Here is a 20,784-nt window from a genome sequence, read left to right as displayed (position 1 = left end):
TGTTAGTTCTCCACTAGATGGCACACTTATGGGAGCTAATCTTTGATTTTATTTATCCTTACCATCCAAAGCATTTGTTAAAATAAAGGTTTATCAACTCTTCATTCTATGATTGTATTATTTCTGCACTGCACAGTTTTTATGGGTACTTTATTATTTTTCCAGCCAGAGTCTGAGATAGAGACAGATGAAAATGGATTTCTTCAGTATGATGGTAAGTAAATGAGCTTACAAAACATTATGCAATAATGTTTGTTTCTTTTTTCAAACCCAAATAACTTTGCTATCTCTGAAGAGAGTCTCAAAATAAGTTTAAATTATGTTGCTGTACTTTAAGCATGCTTTTGTAAGGGTTTCTGATTTATGTTCAGCTATTTAAATAAATGAAACCTTTTCCCCACTTTTATAGTTAAAACTGAAAACATTGGAAAATAAATTTTTCTTTTGAAGGTAGGGTAAGGTGGGCCTCTGTTAGTGTACTCCTCTTGCTTGTAGCAAACTTTAGGGCTATCTCTCTTCTGAGCTTACTTTCTCAGTGACCAAGGTACTGAGTCTTTTCACTGCTCAAAAAGAATAATGAATATTTTTTAGATGGATTCACTTTACCCTCTTGCCCAGTCTAACACTGCTTTGAAGCCAGCGGAGTAAAGTCCATCAGAAAAACATCTATATAGACCTGTAAAGGAATGTCATACTAGTAAACTATATTTAATGGTCTTATCAACATTTATAATTAACAAGATGATCATTGAGTGCTTATGCAAACTAGCAATAGAGAGAGCTCTCTTAAAGAGCCATAAAATTTGTTCTTTATTTTTAACTTTGATAACCTTGGAGGAAAAATGTTGTGTAATCAGTTCTTACAGAAACATGATAGTTTTAAGAGAGGCAAAATCCTATCCTTTTTTTTTTTTTTTTAATTATTTATTTATTTATTTATTTATTTATTTTAATTTTTGGCTGCGTTGGGTCTTCGTTTCTGTTTCTGTGCGAGGGCTTTCTCTAGTTGCGGCAAGTGGGGGCCACTCTTCATCGCAGTGCACGGGCCTCTCACTATCGCGGCCTCTCTTGTTGCGGAGCACAGGCTCCAGACGCCCAGGCTCAGTAGTTGTGGCTCACGGGCCCAGTTGCTCCGCGGCATGTGGGATCTTCCCAGACCAGGGCTCGAACCCGTGTCCCCTGCATTGGCAGGCAGATTCTCAACCACTGCGCCACCAGGGAAGCCCTGGCTATCTATTCTTGCGTCTTGAGCTGCAGCCAGGATATTTTTTTCTTCTCTCCCCCTTTTCTAAAGGTTATTAAGGAAGATTATTACAAAGTAAGCGTTAAACAAGGAAAAACTGTTTTCAACAATTGACGAAGAATTATTCCTAATCTAAATAAGTTCTTACAAACTGATAAGAAAAACACTAATATCCCAATTGAAAAATGTCCAATGATGTGAATAAGTTATTCACAGAAGCAAAAGGTTATATGATTAATAAATGTACAATAAAAAGTCAACCTCAAAAGTAGTCAAGGAAATTCTCTGGTGGTCCAGTGATTAGGACTTGGCGCTTTCACTGCCAGGACCCGGGTTCGATCCCTGGTTGGGGAACTAAGATCTCGCATACTGTACAGTGTGGCCAAATTTTTTTAAAAATTTAAAAAAGAAAAAAGAAAAGTAGTCAAAGAATTATAACTTATTTTTTCCTCACTTACCTAATAAACAGATTTTTAAAACATTAATAATTAGTAATGGCGTAGGCCAAATAAAACAAAAACTTATAGATGGGAATATAAATTGGTACAACCTTTTCTGGAAAGGAGGTTGAGCACATGTCCCAAAGATGGTAAAATATTCATGCCATGTGTTCAAGTGTCCCACTTCCAGGAATCTATCTTAAGGAGAAATCTGAACTTTTTAGGTAAATGTACAAATTTAAGGTAAGTCAAGGTAATGTTGAAATCTTTGTGATAACTACCAAAACAATAGTTTTAAAGTATATAGCTATCAGTACTTCCCTGGTGGCACAGTGGTTAAGACCCCACACTCCTAATGCAGGGGGCCCGGGTTCATTCCCTGCTCAGGGAAATAGATCCCACATGCATGCCTCAACTAAGAGTTTGCACGCCACAACTAAGGAGCTCACCTGCCGCAACTAAGGAGCACGCCTGCCGCAAATAAATTAAATATTTTAAAAAATAATAACAATAGTAATAAAGTATATAGCTATCACATTTATAAGTAGGTAGAATCATTAAAATATAGCTGATAAATGCAAAAGAAGTAAAAAACAGAACTAAAATATCAAAGGATGGTGGGAAAATAGAAGATGATAGTAAAATGATAGCTTAAATCAAACATATCAGTAGCTATATTAAGTTAAATTAACTAAAATGAAATACTCAAAAGTTGTCAGACTGGATTTTTTTTAAAAGCCAGCTATTAGCTCCTTATAAGAGATATATTTAAACATTAGGATATAGAAAAGTAAATAGTAAAAGCTACAAAAAGATATACCATGCAAATACCTACTGAAAGAAAATTAGTATAACTGTACTAATATCAGACAAAGTAAAATTTAAGGCAAAGAGTATTACTAGAGATAAAGAGAGCTCAATGAATCAATTCAACTGGAATATTAAAACAATCTAAAATTTGTATGCACTTAATAATATGACCTCAAAATACATTAAGCAAAAACTGACAAAACTAAGAGGACAAATAGACAAATCTATAATTATTGCGGGAGACTTTAATACAATTTCCTCAGTAACTTATGGAACAAACTGACAAAAATTATGAGTCTAACAGATTTGAACAACACAACAAACTTGACCAAACTAACATATATAGAACATGTACCCAACAACAGCAGAATACACATTTTTTTCCTCAAGAACACATGGAACATTAACCAAAATGGAAGGCATACACAAGGACATGGAACAAGTCCTAATACATTTCAATGTATTGAAGTAATATAGAGATATCTTCTAATCACAGAGAACTGAATTAGAAATCAATAGCAAAAGAGTAAATACTAAATTCCCAAGTGTTTGAAAATTAATCAGTACCTTTTGTCTGATTCTTAAAAACTTTTTCTTATGGAAAATTTTAAACATATACAAAGAAAGGCAGAAAAGTATAATGAACTCTCATGAATTCACCATCCTGCTTTTAAAATGATGAACTCTTGGCCAATTATATTTCATCTATACCCTCACCCACCTGCTCCTTCTATATTATTTTGAAGCAAATTCCAGACATCATCACATTTTTTTAAAATTTTAATTTAATTTAATTTATTTATTTATTTATGGCTGTGTTGGGTTTTCGTTTCTATGCGAGGGCCCCCTCTAGCTGCGGCGAGCAGGGGTCACTCTTCATCGCGGTGCGCGGGCCTCTCACTATCGCGGCCTCTCTTGCTGCGGAGCACAGGCTCCAGACGCACAGGCTCAGCAGTTGTGGCTCACGGGCCCAACTGCTCCGCAGCATGTGGGATCTTCCCAGACCAGGGCTCGAACCCGTGTCCCCTGCATTGGCAGGCGGATCCTCAACCACTGCGCCACCAGGGAAGCCCCCAGACATCATCACATTTTATCTGAAGCAAAACACTTCTGTATATCCCATGGGTCACAGAATAAATCACAATGAAAATTAGAAAATATTTTTAACTGATTGATAGTGGAAATACATTAAAACTGATGGTACTTCTGGTTCCAGCCAAGATGGCTTGGCCCCATTCCTTGCTATTCCTCCCTCTTATAACTAAAAACCATGGATGGAATACAACAAAAAGGAAAGACTCTGAAAGATGAAGAGAGCAGACTGACTGGGGACTTTGGATCTTGAGGAATGACGTAGCTATGAGTTTCCTGGGTTTTTTTTGTTTTTTGTTTTTTGTCTGTCTCTCATATATCTGAAAGGGGGTGATTGGTGATGGAGAAGTGTACAACATGGAACCATCAATAGGTACAACCCAAAACTCCCAAGAAACCTGTTCCCTGTAGTCAAAGGACTAGAAAAAGGGTGGCCTAACAGAATAGAAAATTATTTTGATAATATCCACATTACTGTAGGCAAACAAAAGGAAGAACCAACCTCCCCTCATGGTGTTAGCAGGGCCCAATGGAGGGCTAGACTTTTGGACCCATCAGCACCAGCAAGGTATGGTGAGTTGGCTTTCCACATCGTCATAGGGATCATATCAGTGGTGCCGAACGGAGCTGAACTTCCACACCTACCTGGCAGCAAAGAGACCGAATAAGGCAGTGTGAGGTGGTGCTAGTTGGCATTCCACTTTCCTTAACCAGGCAGTGTCAACTACTGTCAGCAGGACCCACTTGAGAGCTGAACTTCTATCCTCACTGAGCTGTAATGAAGCCACACCCACATGCTGCTTTCCTCTTTTCCCCCCACAGTCACCCCCCACCTCAGTATTGGTGAGGCCCAGCAGGCAGCTGAACATCCACCCCATCTGGACCTGCACACTACACCTAAACAGGGACACTGCCTGCAAAAAAAAAGATTAAATAGGATCCAGAGCCTCATAGCATAATACCCAAAATTTCCAGGATGAGACTAAAAATCATTTGTCATATTAAGAACCAGGCAACTTTCAACTTGAATGAGAAAAGACAATTAGACACTAACACTGTGATGACACAGATGCTGGAATTCTGACAAGGATTTTAAAGCAGCATTCATAAAAAGGCTTCAGTGAGCATTTGTGACCATTCTTGAATCAAGTGAAAAATTAGAAAGCCTCAACAAAGAAAGAGAAGATGTGAAAAAGAACCAAATAGAAATTTTAGAACTGAAAACTGATACAATAATTGAAATTTTAAAACTCACTGGATGGGTGTAACAGCAGTATAAATATGACAGAGGAAAGAATCAGTGACCTTCAAGACAGAACAATAGAAATTATTCAATCTGAACAAGCAAGAGAAAGTAGACTGAAAAGAAATGAACAGAGGGACTTCCCTGGTGGTGCAGTGGTTAAGAATCCACCTGCCAGTGCAGGTTCCAAGGGTTCAATCCCTGGTCCGGGAAGATCCCACATGCCACGGAGCAGATAAGCCCGTGCACCACAACTACTGAGCCTGCTCTCTAGAGCCTGCGAGCCACAACTGTTGAGCCCACACGTCACAACTACTGAAGCCCACATGCCCTAGAACCCTCACACTGCAACTGCTGAGCCCATGTGCCACAACTACTGAAGCCCACATGCTCTAGGGCCTGCATGCCGCAACCACTGAGCCTGCGTGCTGCAACTACTGAAGCCCATGTGCCTAGAGCCTGTGCTCTGCAACAAGAGAAGCTACCACAATAAGAATCCTGTGTACCGCAACGAATAGTAGCCCCCGCTCGCCGCAACCAGAGAAAACCCGCGCGCAGCAATGAAGACACAAAGCAGCCCAAAAAAAAAAAATGAACAGAAATGTGGGACAATAATGAAAGATCTAACATTTATATCATTGGAAGCTCAGAAGGAGGGGAGGAGTGTGGTGCTGAAAAAGTATTCAAATAAGTAATGATGTAAAACATCTCAAATTTGGCATAAGACATAAACCTACAGATTGAAGAATCTGAGTGATCCTCAAAAAAATTAAACAAGACTGATCAATAAAAAAAATAGAGAAGGCACAAATTACATATATCAAAGCCAAAAAGGTTAATATCACTACAAATCCAACAAACATTAAAAAGATGAGGATAGGGGCTTCCCTGGTGGCGCAGTGGTTGAGAATCTGCCTGCCAATGCAGGGGACACGGGTTCGAGCCCTGGTCTGGGAAGATCCCACATGCCGCGGAGCAACTAGGCCCGTAAGCCACAATTACTGAGCCTGCGTGTCTGGAGCCTGTGCTCCACAACAAGAGAGGCCGCGACAGTGAGAGGCCCGCGCACCGCGATGAAGAGTGGCCCCCACTTGCAGCAATTAGAGAAAGCCCTCGCACAGAAATGAAGACCCAACACAGCCATAAATAAATAAATAAATAAATAAATAAATAAATAAATAAATAAATACATAAATAAAATTAAAATACATACCATCTCATGTTCTTTAAAAAAAAAAAAAGATGAGGATATTATGAAGAATTTTATGCAAATAAATTTGAAAACTTAAATGAAATTGACAGTCTTACCAAATGCAAATTAACCAAAACAAACACCAGAAAAAAAGAGAAAATCTTAATAGCTCTATATCTTTTAAATGAATTAATTCATAATTTTAAAACCTTCCACTAAAAAACCTTTAAGACCAGATGGCTCAGTTCAGTCATTCTGGAGTGGGGCTGAGAATTTGCATTTCTAATAAGTTCTCAGATGATGCTGATGCTGCTAGCGTAGATAGCATGCTTTGAGAATCACTGTTATAGGGTACTTTTCTAGCATTAACAACTGTAAACTCTAAAAGTATGCACATTTTAGAATTTGAATGTGACATACTTGTATCCTTTGTAAATTCTTTTAATGATTTTCCTCTTATTTATCTGTAAGAGCTCTTTATATATTAAAGATATCCATTCTTTGCCAAATACATTGCAGGTATTTTCACCAGTGCGTCATATCTTTCAAACTAATTTATAAATATTTTGTCATCCAAAAATGTTAAACTTTTATATAGTCAAGGGGGAATAGAAGTTATAAATAAAGCAATGAGTTTATAATTGTCAAAGCTGGTAATGGGGACATGGGAGTTCATTGTACTCTGCTCTACTTTTGTATATGTTTAAAATTTTCCAGGAGTTTCCTGGTGGCGCAGTGGTTAAGAATCCGCCTGCCAATGCAGGGGACACAGGTTTGAGCCCTGGTCCGGGAAGATCCCACATGCCGCGGAGCAACTAAGCCTGTGTGCCACAATTACTGAGCCTGCGCTTTAGAGCCCAAGAGCCACAACTACTGAAGCCCACACACCTAGAGCCCGTGCTCCGCAACAACAGAAGCCACTGCGATGAGATGCCCACGCACCGCAACAGAGTAGTCCCCGCTCGCTGCAACTAGAGAAAGCCCACGTGCAGCAACAAAGACCCAATGCAGCCAAAAATAAATAAATAGATAAATAAAATTTTCCAGAATGAAAATATATCAAGCATACCACTTTATCAATATCAGAGTTTATATTTTTTGTCTAAATATTTGTTAATTAGGTTTTTTTTAGTCTTAGCTGCGGCACACAGGCTCTTAGTTGCAACACACAGGCTCTGCATTGTGGTGCATGGGCTTCTCTCTAGTTGTGGCATGCGGGCTCCTCTCTAGTTAGAGCACGTGGGCTCAGTAGTTACAGCACGTGAGCTCTCTGGTTGTGGCGCGCAGGCTCTAGAGCGCTCAGACTCAGTTGCCCTGCAGCATGTGGGATCTTAGTTCCCAGACCAGGGATCGAACCCGTGTCCCCTGCATTGGAAGGCAGATTCTTAACCACTGGACCACCAGGGAAGTCCCTAATTAGGTGTTTTGAAGGGTAAATAAAATAGTGTTATTTTATATATTTATAGACCACTGGCTATACTCATCATAAAAAGCCACAGCGTAAAACTTTTGTTGTATTGATTTCATTTTTTTGTGTGCTTGTTTGAAGTGCTTGAAGCACTTAACATGGAGGAAATGATGTCCGCCATTTCCTGCTGGATGGAAAGCGCAGCACACCCTCTGGCATCAACAGACAGGGGAAACACTGAGGAAATTCCCATCTTAATTATCGAAGGTTTCCTTCTCTATAATTATAAGTAAGCATTCCCCACCCTAATATGGACTCTGAATGAATGGGGAAAAAAACTTTGTGCACTAAATATGCTGTTAATTTAGGCCCCTTGACACTATATGGAATAGAAGCTATTTTCTGACCATTCCGTATGAAGAATGTAAGAGGAGGAGGAGGTAAGTTTTGAAATTGCCTTTGTGGATTGTAATTCACAAGACAAACTTTAGGAAAAACAAGGAAACAGCATTATTGAGCAATGTGTATATGTCATTTTTCAAGCAAGGGAAGCCTCAATTCTTCATACAAAGAGCAAGACCTTTTTCCATAAATGGTCACCCACATGGAGTAATGCAAATTACTTTTCTAAGAAAAGGCTCTTGTACAAGCTATTTGGCTCATCCTTCCTAAATCTTCATATGAAGCAATCCCATGTTGATTATGGTTTTAAATTAGGGGACCTGTATGCTGCTACAGCCACAGAGAACACCGATTAAAGCTTACTACAACATATCAGTATCTCTATCATTATTTACATTAATATTTGTCTCTCACTTCTTTTATAAATCACTAGAGGGGGGAAAAATAATTATGAATGGTAGTCAGTGAATTACAGAGTTCATTTTTTAGATCAGGGGACTAAATCCATTGGGTGTTGTCTTTGTAACTGGCATTGAGTCTAAAAAGTGTAGTCTTAATCCTGTTTAGACTCAGTCTCTGGGTGATTTCCCCGTTGTCCTGACCATTATTTTACTTTATCAATTGTGTTTATGTCAACATAAAGTTTCCTACGTATTTTGATAGTACAAGGATCTACGAGCCTCCAGACACCCCAGGGTACTTTGAGGGCCACGTGTGGCCCATGTATCTAAAGCACAGAAAAGAAATGGAGAACATCTCATGGGAAATCGGTAAGTGCCTTTTTTTCCCTCCACGGAAGGCTTTTTACTTGTCATTGCCTCAAAGTACACAAAAGAAAGGACTTTAGAAGGCATTTTTCTCATGTATTAGATTATAAGAGGACACTTTAAGCTAGAACACTCTGGGCTCCCCCTTTTCCACACTGGCTCTCCTGCCTTCTGTTTCTCTCTCTATGGCTCTTGTCAAAGTTTGTCAACTTCTAGACGGTCATTCATTCAACAAATATTGATTGAATGCCTTCCGTGTACAAGGCACTGCCCTGGTGATATCAAGGGAAATAAGGCAGACTCAGTCTCTACTCTTTTGAACCAGCATTCTATCAGGAAAATGGATGTTAAATGGATGATGCACAAGATTATCCTTTTTAGCTGTGCTGAATACTGTGACACTGAGCTTCAGGGGGACTGCCCAAGTCTCAGCAATCCAGGAAATCTTCCTTGAGGAAGCCATATTTAAACCACATGATAGATTTAACTGGACAAAGGGAGGTAACTTGGGGAGATAGAAGGTTACCCCAGATGGTGGGTATGGTGCATGAAAAGACCAGGGGGCACCAGAAGGAAGGTTGTGGTAGAGAAAGCCAAGGCAAGAGGTGATGTTGCTGATACAGGAAGGGTCCAAACCCTGCAAGGCCATAGACCAGTTAAGGACTTAGTTCATTATCCTAAGGAAAGTGGGAAGCCCTCTACAGAGAGGCTTTATACAAGGATGTGGTAGATATAAAATTTTTGTTTTAGTAAGATCCCTCTGGCTATGTGAAGGGTAGATGTAGAGGGTGCAATATTGGACATATGTACTCAGAAGAACTGCATGATAGGATAGACATGGATGGTACAGGCAACTGAGGTGGCAAGGACAACAGCTTAGGAATTGGCAGGCGTTATTTCAGAAAATAGGAAAAAGTGAAGGAGTCGCAGATTTGCAAGGAGGAATGCGAGTCTGTTTTGCACGTAATGAAGTTGAGATGCCTGAGGGACTTAAAGCAGTGATTTAGAAATAAATATCTGGATCTATGGGCCTGGGCCAAGAACGGATCCTTGGGATATAGAGTACCACATGGAGAAGATGCAGGATGCTGGAGAGAGAAGGGTTTTGGATGGGGTAGAGCAATCAAAACTGACGTATCTTTTCAGAATAAAGGGAGTTGCGTATATTGTGAGAAGCCTCGTGACCTCTTTGGTAGCTACAGAAAGCACACAGGGCCTCTCCATGATCTGGCGGCTATTATGATCCTGTCTTCAGTCCAGTTCAACCCCTCTTCCCCATCCACAGAGCCTCTCGTGACATTCTGACCACACCACTTCCAACATGGACCATTGGTTGCAGGGATGTCTTCTTCTTACTACCCCTCTCTCTCTCTCCATCTAAAATGCAAATCCAACCATGCTCCTACCTTGCTTAAATACCTTCAAAGAGTCTCCAGCCCTTCAGGATAAAATCCAAACAGCCAGACCTCAAGGCCACTAAAGACTAAGGCACAGCTCTACAATCTCATCTCTATACTGTTCCTGCCTCCCCACATTGTAGCCTTTCCACACTGAGCATCTTTTCCTTAACAGACAAAGTTCCTCTTACCTCCCTACCTCTGCAGTTTTCTGCCTAGAAGGCCCTTTCTTTCCTTTAACCTACATAACTCCTACTTTTTATCCCAAACTGACTATGCCAGTTTTGTTAAAAATATATATCTCATGGGCCTGGAGAATTCAGATTCAGTACACATGTGAACTCAGACCCCTGCATGGTTTAAGAAGCTTCACAGGTGATCCTGATGTATAAGTAAGTTCAAGAACTACTCCCTTAAGTGATTTCTTTTTTTTTCTTTTTTTTTTTTTTTTTGCCATGCTGTGCAGCTTGTGGGAGCTTAGTTCCCGGACCAGGATTGAACCTGGAGTCCTAACCAGTGGACTGCCAGGGAATTCCATAAATGGTTGTTTTGAGAAAGGACCTCTTCAGTGCTCCTAAAGTGCCATATGCACAGTGCCACTTAACTCTGTTTCTTTCTTTCTTTTTTTTTTTTTTTTCAATTTTCACATCAGCTAGTTTGAATTTTCTCTGCAATAAATCAAAATTTCTTACCCGTTGTACCTGACTGTGATATATTTCTCTCTTTAATGGCTATTAATTTCTTTTTAAGTTATATTCCTGGGTTCTTTGGTTAAACCTATTGGTGTTCTCAAGAGATGCCAAGTGCCAGAGTAAGCATCCTGTATTAATAAGCCTGTTAGCATTTGAACTGCTCTCTTTTCTCCTTCTCAGTTTACCTAGATGGAACAAAATCTGAAGAGGACCTCTTTTCACAAGTGTATGAAGACCTAATACAAGAACTAGCAAAGCAAAAGTGTAAGTATTGTCCAATCAAAGTGGATTGTGAAGGAGCAGCCGGGAGAAATAGTTCATTACATACCCAAGAATGGTATACCAGAAAGCTAATGTAGGAGTGATTGTATCTATTTATGCATTGCTTTGAAGATAGTACAGAATCAGACACTCTGAATGGGTCTAGGGACTTGATTACTTTGTGAGTTTTTTTTAAGGGAGAAAATATTCACCCTTTGTAATATCTCTTAATGATATTTATATTATTTAGTTTAAAATTTTTAGTAGATGGCTGTTATTTCAATGGGACTGAAATTATCCTTTGAGTCTAGTGAAGTTAAAATGCTGGTGATCTTCTTTTAATATGTATAGAGTTCCCTTTCTCATTTATTCCTCCTAAAGATTTTTCATAAATTCTATTTCCCAAAATAAACAAAAGATTTTAAAAATTACTTACTGAGTGTTTCTTCAAGGTTTTCATATCAGACAATACATTTTGCAAGTGACAGAAATCCTCCTAAATCTGGCTTAAGCAGAAAGAAAGTACAGGAGTGACAGCGGCTTCAGGCTCAGCTGTATTAAGGAGCTCAAATGGGGTCCTCATGGTTTTGCCTCAATTTCATTTTCTGTTTGGGTATATTTTGAAGTCAGTCTCTCTCTACTGACAGATATGATGTCTTTTGGAAGCACCATCCTCCTAGGTCCAACAGCCCCAGTAAAAAGACAGTTTATTCTTTTTCAAGATTGTCTATGAGTTGAAAATGTTGAAGCTGGGTGTTGAGTACAGGGGGGCGTCTATATATTATTCTCACTAGTTTTGCATATGTTTAAAATTCTTTATTTTGAACATTTTTTAAAGCAGTTTTCCATTTTAGCCCAACTGAAAAGTCCCAGGAAAGATTTTGATTGGTCCTGCTTGGGTCACATGACTTTTGCTAAACCAATCACTATGCCTGGGGAGATGGTTTATTCTGATTGGCTAGGACTGGATCGTGTACTCATCTTGTAGTTGAGTACCTCTCCTAAGGCCTCCTGACTTAAGGGGAGAAATTCCCCAAGGGAAAGCAGGGCAGGAGGTAGAAAGCAGAAGAAGAAGGATGACAAAGTGTGCTGAGAAAACAAAACTATAGATCTAGCTGTTTCATTGGAACTGTTTGAACTAAAAGGGTTTTCATGGCTAACATACAAAATGCAATCATCAGCTGGCTCAAGAGATGACAGTATGAGTCACTTTGGCAGTGAAGAATATTACATGCTCTTTTGGTGAGAAACAAATCCCCCAGTCCAAATCTCAAAATCTCTCAATAAGAATTAGATTTCCTATGCCCTCATTAAATTCCTATCTGACTAGCAGTCTAAGCCCAGCCAGGCAGCTCATTGATCCTGACACCCTCCCAATTTCAGGATCAGCCCTTCATGTAGGCATGAACCTATTTAAAGAAATTTCAGGACCATATTAAAATTTCTTCCTTTAAGTGGAACTTAAAATCCTTGCCAGGAGCTGATTCACTTTGTTATAAAGCAGAAACTAACACACCATTGTAAAGCAATTATACTCCAATAAAGATGTTCAAAAAAAAAAAAAAAATCCTTGCCTGCTCAGGTATGCCTGCTCACCCCTGCCATGTTACTCTGATAGACCTCCCATAATGAAGCTCAGGCACCAGCATAAGTGGATACAGAGTGTAGTGTGAAGACAGGGGCTCAGCGTTTGTAAACGATAGCACCTGAGCCAGAGCCACTTCTCTGAGAGTTACTGGCTCCCTTGCTGACCTTGATAAGATACTTATTGGGTGTTTCAGCAGTTGGACACCTATACCTTTCCATCCTCTCAATAATGGCTAATGCTTGGGTCCAATTTTCCTTTAATGACCAAGTCATACGTTGAAGTTTGCCCTTATGATCCACCTGCTGATAAAAATAAAGGATCCTTGGGACTTCCCTGGTGGCACAGTGGTTAAGAATCCGCCTGCCAATGCAGGGGTCATGGGTTCGATCCCTGGTCTGGGAAGATCCCACATGCTGCGGAGCAACTAAGCCCCTGAGCTGCAACTGAGCCTGCGCTCTAGAGCCCTCGTGCCACAACTGCTGAAGCCTGTGCGCCTAGGGCCCGTGCTGCGCAACAAGAGAAGCCACCACAATGAGAAACCCGCGCACCACAACGAAGAGTAGCCCCCGCTCACCGCAACTAAATAAATTTATTTATTTATTTATTTATAAAAAAATGAAGGAGCCTTGATCGTGTAGCTCAGGCAAATTGCACCTAATTCCATACCAAGTGCCAGCTTGTGCCATCTGGTCCAACGCCCAAGAATAGCTGACATGTTTTGATGAGGGCTGAAAGCCCACAGGAAAGTACATTTCCATGTGTGTGACACCCTCCTTTTTCCTTGCCTACATCCTAGAGGTTTGTAAGGAAGTATTCCTTGTAAGGCTATCTTGCTTGTGTTCAAGATATTGCATAAAGCTTAAAAAGAAAAACATAATAGCAAAATGTTAGAAGAGACGTAAAATCCAAAGAAGATCAGCTTTTCCTGCCTCCAAGATCTATGTTCGTTTTTTTCCAGTTGCATAAATAAGTTACTGCATTATTCATAACACATCACATTTCCCAGTTCTTCCAACCACAGTACCTGCCAAAGCCAGCCTGGAGAGATCCTCAGCGTAGCCTGATTTAACCCTCAGTATGGGTCTGAGCTAGCCAGGAGACCTTTCAAATGTTTCAGTTAACTACACCTCAAGCTTCTGATAGCATCTCATAAACTGTTTAACTAATTTTCTATTCTAAGCATACAGAATCATAATTGTGATTAAGTAATAATAATGAAAGGCAAACAACAAAGATTGAATTTAATTATTAATGAAACAAATGACCCAAGAGAGTAAGTTTATAAAGTTATATGTTTAATTTAATCCTTATTTAAATCCAGACTTTGAGGCAAAATTTAATCATTACCTATTCTCCCTATGACAAGGCAGCTCTAGCTACCAGGAACATTCAAACTCCCTTTAAATAAAATGTTTATTTTCATCTCATTATAAAAACATAATAATTTTTTAAAAATTTTAATCTTTTAGGGAGAAAATAATCACCTATATTCCCACCAATCATCACTGTTAACATTTTGATAAGTACATATCCAATGTTTTTGCTATTCACATCAGTCTTTTATATGGTTACATGGTTTACATAGTTAATTGCCATGCTTACTTTTGTTTTTAAATTAGTATTTAATATTTAATAAGCTTTATAGAGTCCATTATGTAATGAAACTGAATAAAACTAAATAGTTCTCCCAGTTGAAGGATTCAAGGCTGAGTTCTGTTTTGCTCATTAAAAGTAAATTATAAGGGGCTTCCCTGGTGGCGCAGTGGTTGGGAGTCTGCCTGCTAATGCAGGGGACACGGGTTCGAGCCCTGGTCTGGGAGGATCCCACATGCCGCGGAGCGACTGGGCCCGTGAGCCACAACTACTGAGCCTGCGCGTCTGGAGCCTGTGCTCCGCAACAAGAGAGGCCATGATAGTGAGAGGCCCACGCACTGCGATGAAGAGGGGCCCCCGCTTGCCGCAACTAGAGAAAGCCCTAGCACAGAAACAAAGACCCAACATAGCAATCAATCAATCAATCAATCAATCAATTAAAAAAATAAAAAAAGTAAATTATAAGACCTGACAGTGACATCTTACTACAGAAGAAAGATGTCAAATCAAAGGAACAAACATTGCAAAATAAAAATTTAATAAAATGAATTTGGGGGGATATTTTTCTATATTGAATTTAAAATAGTTTCCAGTTATAAAGTAATAGTAGTATAATTATATAGTATAATATCCAAATTAACAAAATTATTGAACCATTTCCCAATTGTTGGATATTTTGTGTTGTTAGAAAGTTTTTTACATTGGCAAATAACATGCGGTAAAAATATCTGCACAAATTGCTGGTTTTCTTCTTCTTGAATTATATTAAAATTTTTCAGAAGTAGCACTTGCTTGGTCAAAGAGTATAATCATTTTTATATTTTACATGCGTCAAAGATTAAATAGTATCCTAAAATAGGTGTGCTTTTCCAGCATGAGATGTGTAATAAGAATGCGGTAGGCTTATCACTGAGTTTCTAAGCCAGAGTCACTAAGTATTCAGCAAGGCTTCCTTACTTTAAAAAAATAAAAAAATATTAAAAAAATAAAGATTGAAGGTAAGAATACTTCTTTCCTCAAACCAAGGATAACGTTCCAAAACAAGAATTTGACTGTACCAGCCACCTTTTGTGTTATTCTTCTAGTTCTCAAATTATTTCATTCCTTGAAGTCAAGGATTATTATACCAATTGCAAATGATATTGGATATCTGATAGCTGAAAATAGGCTTAAATTTAACGCAAGGATTAAATGAATGAGACTTGGGCTCTATTATAGTTCTTTACAGAAAATCAGCATTTCTTGCCCCAGAATCCCTGTAATCTTAACACCCTTAGATATTAGTGTGAAGATTTAATAAAATGACAATTGGAATTCTCCATTAATTTCTTTTCTATTTATAATTATTCCCCAGGTCTGCAAGTGACAGCGTAAAGTTGGAATGCACTGAATCCTTCCTGGAGTGAATTAGGAAATTCAAAGGAATCTATGCAAGAACCTTAACCAAGATACAATGTGTACTTCGGTACGATGACAGCCTGTTGTTTTGTTTGTTTGTTTCTCTGTTTGTTCTATCACACATGATTTCCTTAACACATGGAAAAGTAAGTAGTTATCCATGACTATGGACAGGAATTTACCTTAACTTTGTTCTCACTCCAGGAAGTACAAGATACAGCATAGTTCACAAAGAGTGAGTCAGTTTCTCTAGACCAGGGATTGTCAAACTCTTCTGTATGGGACCCAGAGTAAGGAATAAGATATAGATCACAATCCAGTATATATGTAATCTATTGATGTGTGTGTTTGTGTGTATTGTCTATATGTGTTGCATGTATCATATCAAGAATCATAAAATATTTACCTCACATACAATGTACTCTTGATATTTTTCTATTTTTAATTTTTTAAAAATATTGGTTACCATCCCATACCAACGCCCACCTCCTGCAAATAATGGGATTACCAGGAGTAGTCATATTGGTAATCATATTGAATAAATCAACAATTTGCAACAGTATCTTTTTGTGTTTTGTCCTTGTTGCTGCTGTTACTGTTTTTTATATGTGTCTGAAACCACTGAATCATTTGTATCACTTATGTTGAGACTTTGTTACAAATAAGGTTTTTTATGTGCATGTTTTATTTTGTTTTTGTCAAACCATTGGTCTAAAATAGCAGAAATAAGTTACAGTTACTTCAGTGATATGTAATACAGGGGAGCTTTCATTGAAAAGCACAACAGGAGATCTGTATAATCGTATAATTTTTTTGAGGCCTCATTCAATGCTGGAATTTAAATTAGTGATCAACTTGTTATTTATTAATAATAAATAGATTGCTCACACCCTCTCAGTCCTTACAAATATAAAATATATTCTTACATTAACTTTAAACATTCTCTACAGACTCATCTGATCAGCACTCAGAACTTAGAAATTGGTAACTAGCTTGCTCTCTGTGATGACTAGGGGGTTTTTTGGTCACACACACTGAAAAAAAAAAAAAATCTGGGCTCAAATTACAGTTCATCCTTTTAATAGCTATATGTCTTTGATCAAAGCATTTAAAGTCTATATTTCCTCTTTATAAGAAGGGGATATCAACAGTGCTTAGTGTGGGTTTAATGGAGAGTAAAGATAAAGTTCACAATCCTTAATATGGCCCTCAAGACATTCCCTGATCTAGCTTATGAGTGCCTCTCTACCCTCATTTCCAGTCACTCGACCCACTGCTGTTCAGCCACTGGGCCCTCCTCTCCTCAAACTTACCAGGACCCTTCCTGCTTCACAGCGGGCTCATGTGCTGCTCCTGATACTTAGAGCAAACTTCTACAACGCTTCCCTCCTATTAGTCTGCTAACTCCTACTCCTCCTTCAGCTCACGCCTAAAATGCTGCTTCTCAGAGGAGTCCCTCCTCCTTGCCCCGCCCTCATAGGTGCTCTCAAAGTTCTACTTTTCCTTCAAAGCGTTAATCACAATTGTAGTTATACTGCTGCTTACAGAATCACTTATTTAGTGGCTGTCTCTCCAGCTAGACTGCAAGCTCCTTGAAGGCAGGACCTACCTCTGTGACTTAATTACAAACACACCCCTGCTAACTAGCACAGTGTCTGGCACATAATGAACACAATAATTGTTGGGTACTTGTTATAAATTACTACTATGTCAGGAATGAATTCACATGCAAGCAACGTGTTACCTGACTAATAGTAGCTTATTGGGGTTTATTCTTTTTACATAACCAAGAATTATGGGTTAGAGTTAGAGTTAGGATTAGGGTTAGAGTTGTCAGATTTAGGGGGAAAAAAACAAAAAGAAAATTAGAGGGCATACAGTTAAATTTGAATTTCATATAAATAACTTTTTAGTGTAAGTCCCAAATATTACATATTGAAGACCTGTTTTTCTGAAACTTAGCAACTTGAAAGTGTTATGGAAAAGCCAGGGTCTTTCATCCTTGGCTGCGGAGCTACCCCAGGAGGTCACAGGAAGGCAGCAGAAGCTCCCCGCACAGTGTCAACTATAAAGGCAGGAAGCTGGGTAGAGGATGCACAGCCAGCCGCAGGCCTTCCAGAGTCACCCAGCAGTGACCCCAACAGCCAGAACTACCTCCATGGCCACTTCTCACTGCAAGAGAGGCTGGGAAGAGGCGTTCTGAGAGGTTTGAGCTCATTGTGTTTCATTGTCTGGGGATGTTGCCACGGGGAAGAAAAAGCTTTTACTAAGGAAGGAGGAGGAAATAGGTAAGCAACAGCAAGTATTACCACAACCTTTTTTCTGCTTATCCTCCCTGGCTCTGATTTTAGCAAGCTTAGATAGATGTAATTTGTGTTATCAAAACAAGAGGATTTTTTTTTTTTTTTTAGTGTAAAAGTCTAGATATGACTTTTCAAACTTTATTATTTCCAAGAATTTCTGAAATACCATCCCCCACAGAGGGTAATTGTTGATTGAGAAGCATCATACTTGACGGTCATTTCCCCCCATTTCAGCATGTGAAAATAGCTCAGAGAAAGACTCTTTATCTTGAGAAAAAACAAAACTTTAACAAACATTAAAAATGTAAACGTTCAAATCATTTTGGGAAGAAGTAAACATTTTTGCTTACTACTATGCGTGAGAAATAAATCAGGAATTTGAAATAAAGAATACTAGTGCTTCATTTCCAGTGTGTGCTTTCACATTTAGTTATCAAAGCAGTTAATGGGATAGATATCTGTTTAGAAAGACACATGCTCTTTATTTATTGAAAAGGAGCAAATCTGCTGAAGACTTCACTTTCTATGTATCAATAACCTCAGTCCCTTTAGGATGAATTTGCTGTAGGAAGGTTTTATTGTGCTTAATGTTAAACCCAGAAGAGGGAATTTAGAAGAGGGCCTCATGCACAGACTGTTACACTAAAGGGTGAGATTCAAGCCCACCAAGTTACCTTTTAAGGATACGCTTGTGGTAGTGTATAGAATCATAAAATGTTGGAGCAGTATCAGCTTGTCTAATGCTCTATATTTATGTGTAGAAATTAGAGCCAGAGTTGGTGACCTGCCCAACCCCATGCAGCTAGTTATTGGCAGGACCAGGGCCAGGACATAATCCCTACACCACACAAACATGCACACACATATTTTTCATTTTAAAGCAAAAAACGGCAGAAAAATATCTTGCTAGCATACATGTCACCATCTTTCCTTCGAAAGGAGCAAATTGGAAAGGCAAAGGCTGTGTCAGGGGAAAATGAAGCTTTCTGTTCTGGGCTATTGGAGCCTTGTCAAGGAGGCAAGCCAACTCATGAGGTTATCTGAAGGGCAAGAAACAGTGGTGAGCTAATGTGAGCTCCATGCCACTGTCTGCTATGCTGACCTTAGGTTTGTGGCTCTAGCTATTCTTCCAGTAACTGCAGTCATGGTGGAGACCTAGGGAAAAGCAAGGGTATGGAAAATGTAGAATGGGCATTACTCTCCACTTCTGTGTACACACAGAAACAGATGAAAATTGCAATAGCAGCTTTGGGGCCCGCATCAAGGTAGCATGACCTGCAGATAAGAGAACATCAAAAGCAGAATTTCTTACCAAAGTGAGCATAGCTGATGCATTCATGCCCACGAGTCCAGAAACACATCATCAATGCAAAAATAGAGATTAAAATATTATTTTCTGTGCTAGCTTCCAGATCCCAGAGAAGTTAGGTTGTCTTCTTCAAGATTAAAAATTGAGACTAAGGACGTCCCTGGTGGCGCAGTGGTTAAGAATCTGCCTGCCAGTGCAGGGGACATGGGTTCAAGCCCTGGTCCGGGAAGATCCCACATGCCGCGGAGCAACTAAGCCCATGTGCCACAACTACTGAGCCTGCACTCTAGAGTCCGCGAGCCACAACTACTGAGCCCACGTGCCACAACTACTGAAGCCCACGTGCCTAGAGCCCATGCTCTGCAGCAAAGAGAAGCCACCGCAATGAGAAGCCCGTGCACCGCAACAACAAGTAGCCCTCCTTCGCTGCAACTAGAGAAAGCCCGCACAGCAACGAAGACCCAAAGCAGCCAAAAAAAAAAAAATAAATTTTTTAAAAAAATTGAGACTACAACTTATACAAATAAATCCTTATTGACTCTTCTCTTCGTGCCCACACAGCAAGTTCCTAGAACTTACTGTTATAACAGTGGTTCTCAAACCTTAGCATGCACCAGAATCCTTTGCAGGGCATATTAAAACAGAGATTGCTGGTCCCCAACCCCAGAGTTTCTGGTTGAGTCAGTTTGGGGTAGGGTGCTAGAATCTGAATTTCTAACAAGTTCCCAGGTGATGTTGATATTGCCTACTCAGGGCCCAGGCGGAATTACTGCTCTATAGTGGACAAATAAGCACCTTGCGGGCCCAGGAGGGCCCAAACTGGCTGTTATTCAGACACTACCAGCCTGAAATTATCAGTATTGTCAGCTCCTAAAAATATTACAGAATAACTCTTGCATCAGTTATTGATTTTATTCACTCTTAGCTCCAAATTTTCCCTTTTTGCTTTCTCTGTGAAAATGAATCTGGGCCTTCTAAATAGTTTTCCTTTGCCGAGTGGAACAATGTTAAGCATTGTCAATAGAGGGCACTGGAGAGCCATTGCAGGAAAAGGATTTTGCTTTTATGTTCCTGTGGGTTGGCAATGTAGCAGAGTGTCTCTGGTGAGACATCTCCTGGGGAACAGCTTTTCCATGGCACCCTAGAGGGTGGATTTCCCCAAAATTCCAGGGGATAGATTTCCAGCAAGTTTTGCCAGCATTTCACCACAGCTGCTTCCTTGACACTCAGTGAGCCATGGCAGTGCCTTCTCCAACAATATCTGGCTGTCATTAATAAGGGGGGAAGGGGTGGGGGGTGAATAAAACCTCTTCCTTTGGACTCAGACTGATAGATACAACCACTGGATATACTATTCAACTGATTTATACAAGACGAATTTGGGCAATTGCGTGGCTGCTTTTTTTTCTTTTTTTACCTTTGAAATGTACGGCATAAGGAATACAGTCAATAATATTGTAATAAATTTGTATGGTGACAGACGGTAACTAGGTTTATTGTGGTTACCATTTTGTAATGTATATAAATATTGAATCACTATGTTGTACACCTGAATCTAATATACTATTGTATGTCAATTATGCTTCAATTTTTAAAATGTCAAAAAAACCCCAAAAAACACACACACACATTTTGGCCAATAAAAA

General features: G+C 39.3%; 1 protein-coding gene across 5 annotated transcripts in view; it reads left to right on the top strand.

Annotated features, from left to right (window-relative positions):
- Window positions 1-20,784, top strand: part of NMRK1 (nicotinamide riboside kinase 1) — a 46,395-nt gene that overhangs the window by 17,725 nt on the left and 7,886 nt on the right. For 2 of the 5 annotated variants that reach the window (XR_009503695.1, XR_009503694.1), the window contains exons 4-9: window positions 166-214; window positions 7,570-7,717; window positions 7,797-7,868; window positions 8,494-8,600; window positions 10,867-10,950; window positions 15,483-15,593. Coding sequence is in view for 2 of the 5 variants with exons in the window: in XM_059924934.1 (XP_059780917.1) it covers window positions 166-214; window positions 7,570-7,717; window positions 7,797-7,868; window positions 8,494-8,600; window positions 10,867-10,950; window positions 15,483-15,502 (480 nt within the window). In the remaining 3 variants the exon portion in view is untranslated. Of the gene's footprint in view, window positions 1-165; window positions 215-7,569; window positions 7,718-7,796; window positions 7,869-8,493; window positions 8,601-10,866; window positions 10,951-15,482; window positions 16,089-17,488; window positions 17,904-20,784 lie in introns of those variants that run through there. The other 3 variants (XR_009503696.1, XM_059924934.1, XM_059924936.1) reach the window with 3 other exon arrangements.

The sequence above is a fragment of the Balaenoptera ricei genome, chromosome 6 (genome assembly GCF_028023285.1).
Source record: "Balaenoptera ricei isolate mBalRic1 chromosome 6, mBalRic1.hap2, whole genome shotgun sequence".
Taxonomy (NCBI): domain Eukaryota; kingdom Metazoa; phylum Chordata; class Mammalia; order Artiodactyla; family Balaenopteridae; genus Balaenoptera; species Balaenoptera ricei.
Note: the sequence above shows the minus strand (reverse complement) of the source record. Positions and strands in the feature narration are given on the sequence as shown.